At 41.0% G+C, this 14,021-nt stretch overlaps 1 protein-coding gene across 1 annotated transcript in view; it reads right to left on the bottom strand.

Annotated features, from left to right (window-relative positions):
• Positions 1–14,016, bottom strand: part of UHRF2 (ubiquitin like with PHD and ring finger domains 2) — a gene marked incomplete at its 5' end in the record, with an annotated part of 85,408 nt that extends 71,392 nt beyond the window's left edge. The window contains one exon of the mRNA XM_026866780.1: positions 13,912–14,016. Coding sequence (XP_026722581.1) covers positions 13,912–14,016 — 105 coding nt within the window. The remainder of the gene's footprint in view (positions 1–13,911) is intronic.
• Between the last annotated feature and the right edge of the window lie 5 nt (positions 14,017–14,021).

The raw sequence follows: 14,021 nt of genomic DNA, 5'->3' as shown, positions 1-14,021 counted from the left end.
AAGACATTTGAACCAGCTATTCTTAAGATTCAAAACACAAATAAATCGACAAAGACAAATAACCACTTTACAATAACACATTTGAAAAGGGGTGGAGAGTGTGTAAGATTTCTGGAGCTGTTAACTGCTTTTGAGCACTACTTTGAGCTTACAGTATGAAGAAATCTGGTATCTAATGCAACGTAAAGAAATAGATAACCTTGCTTCTGCTATACTGGAGGTATGTAGGAAACACACAGGTGAAAGCAAAGAAATACTGTTTCCCTTCTCTCAGGACATGCTGTGTACAGGCTGACAGAAAAATATTTTGAGGTACTGTGGTTTAAAGCCAACTCAGTGAAGATCTAAATCTGAACAGCCTAAATGATCTACCATAACTAGGTAACCAGTATTAACACTCTACTAAATGTCCTCTTGTCTACTCTTCGTGATCTATTAATCAGTTATGACTGTAGAATAGGTTTTATCTTTGATCCATAACTGAATCCTCCCTATCATCATAAGAAAGAGGAAAAATAAAACCCAACATTAGAAAAGTAATCTGTCCAGGAATAGTTGTTATTATTAACATGTTCAGAGAGCAAGACATACCTGGGATAGGCTTGGAGTGAGAAGCTGCCTTCTCTAACAATGCACCCACCCACTACCATGCACAAACTAGCTATTCCTGCATAGGAATCAAAGAAATCAGCTTTGATGAGTATCAACTAAATGGTCAGCAGAACAAACTGGTGACTGCAAAGTTGTCTACTTTACAGTATCAATTCACAATGAAGTTGCATTCTATTCTCTGCCCAAAAGTTGTGGATTTTTTTTGCTTTGTTTTTACAATCCATGTTCTTTTCAGGAATGTTTTATGACTAGTGATGTGACACTTAAGTGTGAAAGCACAGTAACAGAGATAGTGTGCTTGTAGTAACCCTTCAAATGAGGCAGGATGTAGTGTTTGGCAATGTGGTAGGGAAGGAGCACTTGTTTATTTCACAAGCAAAAAATACATTCCCAGAATATTAGCAGCCATATAAATTTAGATCAAGTCAATGCATCTACAACACTGCCTGCTTCTGGGAGCAAGGTAGAGAAACACAAAAACTCTAGTAAAATCAAGTTCACATGCTATTTACAAGAACTACTGTGTATATCTACAAGTATACCTATATCCAGCATTACTGCAAAGCCTTGGAGTAACAAAGTTTGAAAACAATCTGAAGAACTCCATTCCACAACAGGGGAGAATATGAAGGAGAGAAATGAGCTTCAACAAGGCCAAGTGCCAGGTCCTGCACTTTTATCACAACAACCCCCTGCATGGCTACAGGCCTGTGGAGGTGTGGCTGGAGCTGTCTGGAAGAGAAGGATCTGGGGGTTCTCATTGACAAGCACCTGAACATGAGCCAGCAGTGTGCCTGGATGGCCAAGAAAGACAACGGAATCCTGCCTGGTATCAGAAATAGTGTGACCAGCAGAAGCAGGGAGGTGACAGTCCCGCTGCGCTCTGCACTGGTGAGGCCACACCTGGAGTATTGTGTTCAGTTTTGGGCACCTCAATATGAAAGATAGAGGTGCTGGAGCAAGTGCAGAGGAGGGCAACAAAGCTGGTAAAGGGCCTGGAGAACAAATCCTGTGAGGAGCGATTGAAGGAGCTGGGACTGTTCAGTTTGAGGAGGAGAAGGCTGAGGGGAGACCGCATCACTCTCTACAACTACCTGAAAGGACACTGTAGAGAGGTTGGTGCTGGTCTCTTCTCACAGGTGATTAGTGACAGAACAAGAGGGAATGGCTTTAAACTGCAACAGGGGAGGTTCAGACTGGACATTAGGAAAAAATTGTTCACAGAAAGAGTGGTCAGACAGTGGAATAGGCTGCCCAGGGAGGTGGTGGAGTCACCATCCCTGGATGTGTTTAAGGGTCGTTCAGATGAGCTGTTGGGTGATATGGTGTAGAACTCTGTAGAGTTGGGATGATCGTTGGACTCTATGATCCCAAGGGTCTTTTCCAACCGGAATGATTCTGTGTTAGTAACTAGAAGATGTTGTTTCTTGAATTACTGACACAATACCGATGTTAAAAGAACAATGGGATCTTGGCTAGTAAGGCTATAGCCTCGCAGACTACTAGTTAATGCAGCACATCACTTCACAGTGTGCCTGTCCTGCCAGATAAGAGTAATAACTCCTACCTCCACACTAGCCAGGGACTGTAAGATGACTTTTCAAATTGCATTATTAAAGCAGTATCCGATGCAGAAAATTCAGGACCTATCACTATGTCTGGATATTAACAAGCAGTAGGAAAAGAAGTGTTATACCTTCCTTTCTCCAGACAACTAGCATTTTAAATCCATCCTGGAATATAGTATTTCTTACCCAAAAGAACCACACAAAACAAACCTCAAACCAACCCAATCCCACAAAAAACCAAAACCACACACAAACAACCCCTCCCCACACACACCTCTTAGTAAGGCAGTGTTTGCTGGGAAATAAGTCATCAAATTTCATAAAAGCTTAACTGAATTGAGTCCCAAATAACCTCACAGACAAGTTAAATATTCAACACAGAAATGCAGAAAATTTTATCGAAAACGGTGTGGCAATTTGTGGGAAGAGGAACTGATTAGTCCCCCAGTCAGCTTTATGGTATGTTCGCTTCTAAGAATAGTTACTTATATAAATATATAAACAAATTCATCCCATTCTGCTGCATAGAGATACTAATAAGATTCCCTAAGAATGTGTTTGCCTGGACAGTGTATTAAACAGAAACAATGAAACATTACATGTTTACTTAATCATTCACTAAGCATTTAAGGACACTTGACATGTACAAGTTTATAGATGCAAACTAGAAACAGAAGCAATCAGGCAAGTATCATCTCATTCAAGTCAGTTATAATTTCTTAATGGGCAATTAGAACATGTATTAAAGCAAAAACAACTGAACGGGCAATTTCATTTATGAAATTCTGCTAGCTCTTCTGATCCTACTGTCATTAAACAAAAAGATGCATGTTTCCCCAGCAGCAGATTTCACTTTCAGTTTTTCTTCCTCTTAATGACTGACATGCATCAAAGGCCTTTAAGGCTTCATGAATGTATTCTGAATTCTGATTAACTGGCCAATGTGACTCTCATATATAAGAATGGTCAGAAGGATGATCCGGGAAATTACAGGCCTGTCAGCTTGACTTCAGTGCCCGGGAAGCTGATGGAGCAGCTCATCCTGAGTACCATCACACAACACATGCAGGACAACCAGATGCTCAGGCCCAGTCAGCATGGGTTTGTGAAAGGCAAGTCCTGCTTGACAAACCTGATCTCCTTCTATGACAGGGCAACCTACTTACTCAGTGAGGGAAAGGTTGTGGATGTTGTCTACCTTGACTTCAGTAAGGCCTTTGTCACCATTTCCCACAACATTCTCCTGGTGAAACTGGCTGCTTGAGGCTTGGATGGCACACGCTTTGCTGGGTAAAAAACTGTCTGGATGGCCGGGCCCAAAGAGATGTGGTGAATAGAGTTAAATCCGGTTGGCGGCCGGTCACGAGTGGTGTCCCCCAAGGCTCGGTTATTGATGATCTAGACAGGGGGATCGAGGGCACCCTCAGTCAGTTTGCAGGTGACCCCAAGTTGGGTGGGAGTGTTGATCTGCTCAAGGGCAGGGAGGCTCTGCAGAGAGACCTGGACAGGCTGGAGCCATGGGCTGAGCCCAACTGGGGGAGTATAAATAAGGCCAAATGCCGGGGGCTGCCCTTGGGCCACAACAACCCCCAGCAGCGCTACAGGCTTGGGGAGGAGTGGCTGGAGAGCTGCCAGTCAGAGAGGGACCTGGGAAGGCTGATTGACAGCCTGATGAACAGGAGCCAGCAGTGTGCCCAGGGGCCAAGGCGGCCAATGGCATCCTGGCTTGTGTCAGCAATGGCGTGGCCAGCAGGGACAGGGAAGGCATCTTACCCCTGGACTCAGCACTGGTGAGGCTGCACCTTGATGACTGGGTTCAGTTTTGGGCCCCTCACTCCAAAAAGGACATTGAATGACTCGAGCGTGTCCAGAGAAGGGCAATGGAGCTGGTGCAGGGTCTGGAGCACAGGTCTTTCGAGGAGTGGCTGAGGGAACTGGGGGGGTTTAGTCTGGAGGAGGCTGAAGGGAGACCTCATCGCCCTCTACAGCTCCCTGAAAGGAGATTGACGAGAGCTGAGGATGAGTCTCTTTAACCAAGTAGTAAGCGATAGGACAAGAGATAATGGCCTCAAGTTGCTCCAGGGAAGGTTTAGACTGGATATTTAGAAGCATTTATTTCCAGAAGGGGTTGTTGGGCCTTGGAATGGGCTGCCCAGGGCAGTGGTGGAGTCCCCATCCCTGAAGGTGTTTAAGAGTCAGGCTGACATAGCGCTGAGGGATATGGTGTAGTTGGGAACTGTCAGTGTTACATTAGCAGTTGGACTAGATGATCTTCAAGGTCCGTCGCAACCTAGTTGATTCTGTGAATGAAGTGTCACTAAAGAGCAGCTACATTTCCTGTATCTAACACTCTTTCACTATACTATCTGTAAGTAGAGAAACACATTACATGTTTCAAGTGTATTTTCACAGATCACATGCTACAGACACTATCAATTTCCAAATACTTCTAAAGAAGGTTGTTATAAATACTTAAACACAAGGCAACACTGTGCTTACACTACTACATAACAGTAGCTGTAGCAATGCAATACTGGAATTGATACCTACCAACTATCCCTGTTAGAAGAACTGTCTTGTAACATCAAACCACAAATTACTTTAAAAGCATACAGAAGCTGCACTTACACAAACATGAATGATCATGCAGGGTACAGTATGATACTGCATTACTTGGGAAAAAAAAAAAAAAAAGCCTGACAAGTAATTCACCAATTACTATCACATTAACTTGTCTACAAGTCCCAGCAGAAGCACAGCTCATTATGAGTTATATGGTGTGTATAGACCTCCCAAGAAATCACATAACCTACTATTTTTATCTTGAAGTATGATCCAAGAGGGTAAATTCCTGGGTCACCTTAATCCAGCCATTTCACTCAACAATCAAGATATTTAATCATTTATATTAGTGTGCCTTTGAGCATCTTCAGAGGTTTTATTTTCCAAGAACTAGAGCAGTGCCTACATCTTGCAATAAAGCTGAAAGAAACTGTAACAAACACAGAAGAGCTCTCAAATGAACTCAGTATGATGAAAAGTCAAGTGACATCAATCTTTTACTCTGCACAGGTATTGCAAGCACCCTACAAATTTCTTTAACAGGAAATGCATAAGGGTGGAGAGCTGCAAGTTCAGTAGAAAAACTTGGTTAAGAGTTGTATACAGGAGTTACACAGAGGGTAATACTGTCTGAAGAAATCAAGAACCTGCAACTTCCAGAAGGGTACTAATTGAAAGCAAAGTGGACTTCTAGAATTTCTGGTATTCTCAAGACTGATATACAAACACAACTTTTTCTGCCAGCAAAAAGGTTGCTGGAATTGTAAATTCTATTTAATATTTCTACAGAAGCAAACACATGTCCAACCAGGATCTAGTAATGAAAAGCCTAAAAATACAAAAATCAGCCTTTAAGTATGTAAAAGTGAGTTTTGGGCCAATGGAAACAAGTGTGGTCAAGAAAACTTCAATAATCTTTGCTACACAACATTAAACAGTTTATGGACTTCTGTCATTCACAAAGTGTGCTCAGTTTGCTTATACTTTCAAAGCTGAAAGACAACCTGAACATATTTTTTTATTCTATGTGAAAACCTGTAGCCTACACCTAGATTATCTGGTATCTGAAAACAATGTTTCAGTATTCTGGGATGTTTAAATTCATGTATTAACCACATCCAGGATAGCAAGCATATGGTCGGGTTTTTACAATGACTGTGTACTAGAACTGCTTCCCCAGGAAGTATAGTTGTCTCAGTTGCAAGAGAGACAAAAGCTAAAAGGGCATTTAGTAGCCAACCACATAAAAATTTCTGTCTTTACATGAACTGTAATGTTTACTATGTAATCTCTTGAAGTGTTTGCAACTCCAGGAGACCCATCTCCTCAAGCAACTCTAGTTTCAACAGTACTTGTTGCAGCTCCCATACAGGCTGCTCTGTCAAAAAACATTCTGTCTGGAGATCCCTCTACTAAAACATCCCATCTTCTTGCACATGGGACAGTTCTGCTGCCATCAGTGACATGAGTGAGGCAACAGTAACTGTTGAACATCCAAAAAGATATTCCTGGCTCTGCACAATGAAACTGCACTCAATCCATTATAGTTGGAGAATAAAAAGACAACCAACCACATCCAAACGTTTTTAAGCAAAGACTGCACATTCATGAGGTTTAGTAGTTCCTTCTCACATATCTACAGAAGAATGTTTCTGACGTGCCAGCTTGACTATGCTATCTCCACACTTTCAAAAAGGTTTATCACTGCACAACGTATATGCAAAAAGACACCCTGTCAATACTGTCTTCACCCTGGCACTCCTGAATGTTTTCTCCTAACTCTCCCTTCCTTATGGCTGCTGGCATTTTTAACCAAGATGCTAACAGAAATCAATCAGCAACACTAATCAGTCTCATACAAAAACTAACTATAAAAAATATATACATTCCTAAATGGGAAATAACTCCAATCTTGCTTGGAGAGAAATAGCAAAGAAATCCTAGGTCACACTTATCAGTGCTTTTCATTCTTTACTCTACAACAAGCTCCTCAATGAAAGCAAAGCCCAAACAGAAACAGATCAAGCCTTTACAAACATGTTTCTTGCTTACCACTAGAAGCACTTTACACAATTTCATGAAAAGCCCTAGCATTGACAATCTGTTCTCCAAGATTTATGTTAACTTTTTATTTCTTAATAGTTTGACTTCACAGCTTGCTGTTAAAAATAAACAGAGGCAAATGGTGGATCATTCCCTCATTTCAATAAGAATTTACTCACCAATAAACAAGACAAAAATAACTGCTCCATCTTACTCTTAGTGTTCTTCGGAGCGATGAAATCATAATGGAACACAAGTGAAACATCTGTCCAAGGAAGTTCTCTGACAGACTCTAGATCCATATTCCTCCAGAACAGAATACAGGCAAGAATACAGACAGATCACAACATCTTAAAAACCAGTAACCAAACAACTTATTAGTGCCTGGAGAATATGGTCCAAATTAGCTTCAGTTCTGTCCACTTTTTGCATTTCAAAGCAGTCTACAAGAATGTTTGAAGACATGACCGTTATGCCACCAAAAATCCCACCAAGGTAGCACGAATTAATCTTTCTATCAGATAGTGTGCTCCCTTTTGATTGCTTATGTGTGTTATACAACAGCTATCCATCTGCCCTGGACTCCAGGAAAAAGGTAGTCATAATCACTGGATGGTATCAAATGTCTTATTCCAAATAAATCATAATCTAGATAGGTATCATAGTCTTACAGAGACTCCCACAGCACTCAGCAGAAAGAATACAGAAAGAGGATCTCTTAGACAAGGAAGAATTACGGCAGCTTCCATCTTCTAAGAAAGGCTTTTCTACAATTATAATGACAACCAATGAGTTTGATCATAGTACAGCATGAATATGCTGTGCTTCAACTCTCCGTACAGAGAGCAAGTCTGTAATGCTACACAAAGCCACAAAACCTAGAAGAAATTACAAAATTTCATTGCTGACACTAATTACACATCCATCTCAGTACAAACACCATGACAAACGTACATTAGTCATCTTTGTACTCAATCAAGACGACTAGCTTTCTCTAAGTTAAAGTTCACACTTTTCCTGAAGTTCTGTAGTAGAAATTAAGTACAGAAGCCTGTATTTTAAGGCCAAATTCTCCAACAAAATAGTGGGTTTTATACCATTATTATAAAATTATTTGCAGAGCGTACAGGTGGTACTAACTCATTTTACTTTTCACCTGGACTAACTATAATAAAAAAAAAATTTCAGCATACAAGATTAGTGCCAACATGAAAACAGCTGAAAGTCAAGAGCTGTACGAAAAGACTTCTTGACTTAATCAGAAGATCAGAGCGAAAGTAGCCATTCTCAATCTCAACCAATGACTTCTACAGGGTTCAAGTCTGCACCTCTTCCAAGTTAAACTTCTTAATAAGAAGTTCAGGTTTTGAAGATTATTTCTTCCTTTATCACTGGGTGAGACACAGGAAAAAACTATATGTTAATTTAGATAAGACATTTTCTTCTCAGATGCACCTCTAAATTCCCTTAAATGAGCATTTGCTCATTAAATTCTAGCTGGAAGATGAAGTTCAAGCAGCAAGGTTTCTCTTATTTTGCAATTCTCAAGAGTCTTCTAACTAGGTAAACAACAGTTAGGTGTCTTCTCACTGATATTTAGGATTACCTGATACTTTTGTAAAGGAAAAAAAATTTTCAAAATATAAAGCTGCATTGAAATCCTTAGAAGCTCACCCATCTCTGTGCTGATGAGTGGTCAAATACCTCCTGTATCATGGTATGAATTTCTATAGCACAGGCAACTAAAGTTCAGCAACAGTAGAGCCAGGGAGAGCAAATGACTATCTGCAGCTTTTAAGAGTACCTGCAATGAAGAATTGGTTATTACCTAAACCTTCTATAATCAACAGTAGAAGTCTTAAAAAATACATACAATTGCCAAGTATATCAGGGCAGTCGTTTAAACATAACAGTTAAATGATCAGTTAACAGCTTTTAAAGAATCATCTGATAACTTCCATCAACATAAATAATATCAACATTAGATCACATTTCATCACTGGAAATTCTCATCAGCTAGTTGTCAGTGTAGGCCATGTATCAGGTGTATTCTGAATCTAAGGGGTTTTGGAGTGTTATTTTTAATATAAAAATAAATTCAGTTTCCAAGAGCTTCCAGATAAATTAAAAAAGTTTTAGTAAACTATCCTAACTAGATTACCTGAATATATATACATGCCACAAAATACAACCTTAAACCTGTCTGCAATTTCTTACAGGTTGTTACTATGTTTTTGCAGCTTCCTAATACTGAAGTCATACATACAAAATAATACAAAGTATTCCGTTTTCACACATGCTTCAGCTTTTTTCCTTCAGTTTGTTTAGGTGCTCTGAATAACAAAGGTAATGGTACCAAGGAATGGTAAGTCCCATTAATAGCTTTACCTTAAAAATTTAACAAGATGATGATTTCTGTAAACAACTTCTGCAATCATATAAAATATTTGTTAATAGGGCTATCAAAACTACCATCAGATAAACTCAAAGTATACTCCATGAATGTTTCAGGACTTTTTGAATGCAATCTCATGATACTTGTCCTGAAGACTCCAGATGACTCTCTCACCAAGCTACAGAGCTACCTGCCACCAGCTTTATCCTTTCTAAGACTTCTTCAAACTATTTCTCCAAAATATAAAACTTAACTGTTCCAGCTGAACATTTCTCACACACAGTTTCTGCCTGAAGCAGATGGGGTTTGGACAACTTCAGCTGAAAGTGATTACAATTTTTTCAAATAAAATAAAGCTGGGAAGAGAGTGTGTTAAACTTGATTGTTTTACGAACAGGTTTAACACTCCCATTCTTCTGGGAAAGACTCCACAGATAATGCTTTTCTATCCTTCTGGAAATTCATCCAAGCTTCAAGTATTTAAGAAGCCCTTAAACATATAGTTTACAAACCTGAAACGTAGAAGCTTAAACTCACACCAGATTCTATCCACTGCTCACGTGCCAGTCCAAGTCTGCAGAAGTTAGAAGAGGTCTTATATAAGAAAGACTGCAAGTAAACTAAGGCATGTTCTATACCAGATTTCTAACTGTGTTTCACTGAAGCTACTTTATCAGAAGGATGGTCTCATGCAAAACTAATGCTTTATTCCCATCCCTCAACTGTTTCAGTTCAATTTGCAGAAACAAAACTTTAAACAGCATGAGCCTGACAAAGTATATTTGTCAACTCGCACAGCTAAGTATCAGAATGCATACTACCATACTTTTTTGTTTACAAAAGAAGAGTTGAATTTCTTCTAGTGAAGTAAGCCTGATTTACACCAACTTTCCCACTAAGAAAATACATGGCTTCCATACTCTCACTTCCATCTGTCAACTTCAGTCTCCCATGAAACAGGTTTGTAGTGTCTTCCTCACTAACAACATTAATGACTTCAAAAGCAACTTCAGTCACTGCCTCTTACATATACCAGAATGTATATCAAATGTTCGGGCTCCAATGTCCTTCTTCCCTGACCCTGGTAAGCATTATGGAAAAGCCACTTGAGATGATTGTTTCTTTAGTAACAATAGCCACTTACAAGCTTTCACTGAATTCAAATTCCAACAGGATGGGAGAGGATGATGAAAGATGGCAACACAAGACTTTTACATACAACAGTGTGCACACTTAGTTCTATGTAAAATTGTGTTGGGTTTGCGTGTGTGGCTGGGTTTTTGGTAGCAGGGGAGGGGGCTATAGAGGTGGCTCACATGAAAAGTTTCTGGAAGCTCCCCCAGCTCCAAGTCAGATCCACGCCTGGCCAAGGCTGAAGCAATCAACCATGGTGACCATGCTTCTGTGATGACATATTTAAGAAGGAGAACCTGGAAGAAGTGGGACTTGTGAGGAGGAGTTGCCACACCTCTGCAAACACCAAGGTCAGTGGAAGAAAGCAGAAGGCAGGGGAGGTGCACCAGAACAGACTCCCCTGCAGCTCACAGTGAAAGGGCAGGGTCACTCCCCCCCTGCAGCCCATAGAGGCCTATGGTGGAGCAGATCGCCACCTGCAGCCTGTGGAGCAGGTGGCTGCACCCAAAGAAAGCCAGGAAGCCCCCACTGTTGTAGTTCAGTTCCACACTGGAGCAGCACAAGAAGAGTTGCAGCCCATGGGAAGGACTCATATCGAACAAAGTTTGTAAAGGACTGTCTCCCATGAGAGGGATCCCACACTGGAGCAGTGAAAGAGCGTGAAGCATCCTCCTCCTAAGGAGGAAAGAATGGTAGAGACAATGGAACTGATCACAAACCCCCATTCCATGCCCTCCTGCACCACTGAGGGGAGGAGGTAAAGAAATCAGGAAAAAGGCAGAGCCTGGGAAGAAAGGAGGCATGGGGGAAGGTATTTTTAATATGTCATTATACTTCTCACTATCCTACTCTGTTAAATGTTGTTGCTGTTAATGTTTGAATTAAATTAATGTTATTTTTCCTCCCCCAGGGAGCCTGTCTTTTGCTCATGATGGGCGAGTCATTCCTCCCTGTTCTTGTATCAATTCCTAACCCTTTTGCTTTATGTTCTCCTTTCCAATCCTGAGGGGGAAGGGGTGAGTGAGGGGCTGCATAGTGTTTGGCTGCCAACCAGGTTTAAACGATGACAGATATGTAAGTAGGTATTAATACCCCTACAGTCTTCCAGACAACCTTAAGATCTCTGGCAAGTTTTCAAACTTAAATAAACTTCAATGTATTTTTACTGCTCAATTTCTCCAACACTGTAACTGAAAGCTAGAAACACCACAATGACTATAGCTTGGTCCTGTAGAAAATCTACTCTGGTAGGTCAAGATGCCAAAAATTTGTCTTCTGCAATATCTCCTTCACTTTCATGAATGAAATTGAGAACTCATCAAGACGTGCTATATAGGTTTTCCAATTAGGACAGAGAGTATGCTGCCAGGAGACAGATGGTCTTGTCTTGCATTTCTGAATTTTAGAAGAACTCCACACAATGCATTGTAATTACTGAGTTTACTCAGAGTTAACAGGTAACAAGGCAGATAAAGCACTAGATGGGAGTAGTCTATGGCAGAGCAAGGTTAAGATACGATTTATTCCAGCATAAGGAAATATTTATATCCCTCCAAGAAACTCCTTCCAGCCAACAATCGAACTTCTTCAACAAGGAAATTAAAAGACATCACTGCAGGCTTCTATGTTCAGTAGACTTCTCTGGCTAACTGCAGACTCAGTTACTGCACCACATTAAAGAACTATGCATACACTGCTATTCCCTTTCCTCATAAAGTTCTGCCTCAACCTACAGAATGGCTTCTCTGGCTGATAGACAATAGTTCAGCTCTGCAGAAATGTGGATCCCAGAGTCCAGGATGCCTCACAGACAAGACCAAGTGACAGAGTAATACTACCATGCTCACTCTTCAGTGCCGTGTGTGAATGGTAGGTCCTCCAGGAAGTAAGAGTTAAAAACCAGAAACCAGTCTGTTCAAAAGAGTAGCACTTTTCCTGGTTTTGCAAGAAAAAAATAGTAATACAAAGTACTACATTAATCACAACACTAGGTTTTCATCAGTAGTTCTAGGGTATTTTAATCCTCAAGAACAGGAGGGTGAAGTACTGCCCACTTAACATCCTGCATTTGTGTTTGAAGATCAGACAAGAGCAAATAACAGTATACCATATAAACTACAATAACTGGGCATGGACACTCCTACAGAACTGCAAAATAATGGCTCTAGATCAAAATGTTAGTTGAAGCTGTTCTCTGTGGCAAGCTAAGAACATTAAGTTGTTGAAATTCAGTCCATAAATGGTGACTCCGGTGTCTGTATCCTTACAACTTCAAACAACTCCCATTTTTAGAAAAAAGGAGGTTATTTAGCCAGTCTTCTGGTACACACCACTTGCAAGGTCCACACATTTCTAGAAGATCCCAGAAAGACAACAAGTAAGCAGTGCTCAGTAGCAAGATCACAGCTCTACTAGCAGACTGTAGAGATTTAACCACACTAAGAGACAACTAGATAATATAGGAAGAGTTTGCACTAGATAATGGTTCTTCCAACACATGCAGAAATAGATGTTTTCACCTCAGTATACTGCTTTCTATTCACCTCACATTTAACTGAGATGCCCTTTTTTATTCTTTAGCACAGCCCTGAGAGAGCTGAAGTTGTTTACAGTTTCCTCTGCTCATGCCTCTCAACATCCAGTTTCACTTGTGCAAGAGCAATCCTTCCAACCTTTTTTCTACTTACGACCACCATGGGATTGGAGAAGCAATCCATAACCATCATGGATACTTCAGAATTAATTATAGTAATTGCAAGAAAACAGACATAAATGGTGAGTGAAGCTATAAAAGAGAACTCCTTAACTCTTCACTGAACACGATCCCAACTGTATCCTAAACTGGATAAACTAAGCACTAAGCTCACAAATGCTGCTCACGTAGGCAATTTCTGCTATAGTATTTCCCTATTCTGCCTTCTTAAGCAAGAAATCTGCTCACTAAAGTGTTCAAGCTGATTGGTCTGGCCACTGACAGACTATGTAGAAAAGCACAACTCATTACAGGCTGATCTCCCCTGTTGCTGGTGTAAGCCTTGCACCTCACATCAAGCTCTCCACTGAAAGAGGTGTGCTGGCACAGCACAAAGCTAAACAGGTCACACACAACTTCAAGACTGATGTTCCTTGATTTGGTCCCTTCAGAGAAACATGAGATGGTAATTGACTTGGCAGACACATCCTCACAAATGCTCACTGTCACCAATCTGTAGAACACAAAAGTCTACTAGTTTGCTAATGGTTCACAATCTAGGCTTAGCATCTAGCCACTAATGCTTACCTCCTAGCCATAGTTATATTTCTATTTGTTACTTTTTTCCCCTTTCTTGGAAAGATACACACTTCATCTCTTTTGAGGCAGAAATGTTAGCGCCTTGCATTACTCCGTGTAGGTGAACACTGCAACACTCATCTGTTGTAAGGTGAATCTGAAGTGCCACGCTCGCCGAAATACACCACACATCCGACACCCTCGTAGTCAGGTAACAGTTCTGCCTCGCTTAACAACTCGAGCACTGAGTACCGTGCAGCTTGAAAGGTTAACCCCTCCAACAACAAAGGCACAGCCTGAGGCAACCTATTCGGATCGAGACCTACCCGGCACCGGAGGGGAAGAGCCCGCTCACAGAAAGCGTAACGCCGGGCTCCGCTCCGGATGAAGCGCCCCCCGGGGCTGCCAGCAGCCCCCGCCGCCACCGTGACACGCC

The sequence above is a fragment of the Athene cunicularia genome (assembly GCF_003259725.1).
Source record: "Athene cunicularia isolate RWA chromosome Z unlocalized genomic scaffold, athCun1 chrZ_part4, whole genome shotgun sequence".
In the NCBI taxonomy this organism is placed as follows: Eukaryota; Metazoa; Chordata; class Aves; order Strigiformes; family Strigidae; genus Athene; species Athene cunicularia.
Note: the sequence above shows the minus strand (reverse complement) of the source record. Positions and strands in the feature narration are given on the sequence as shown.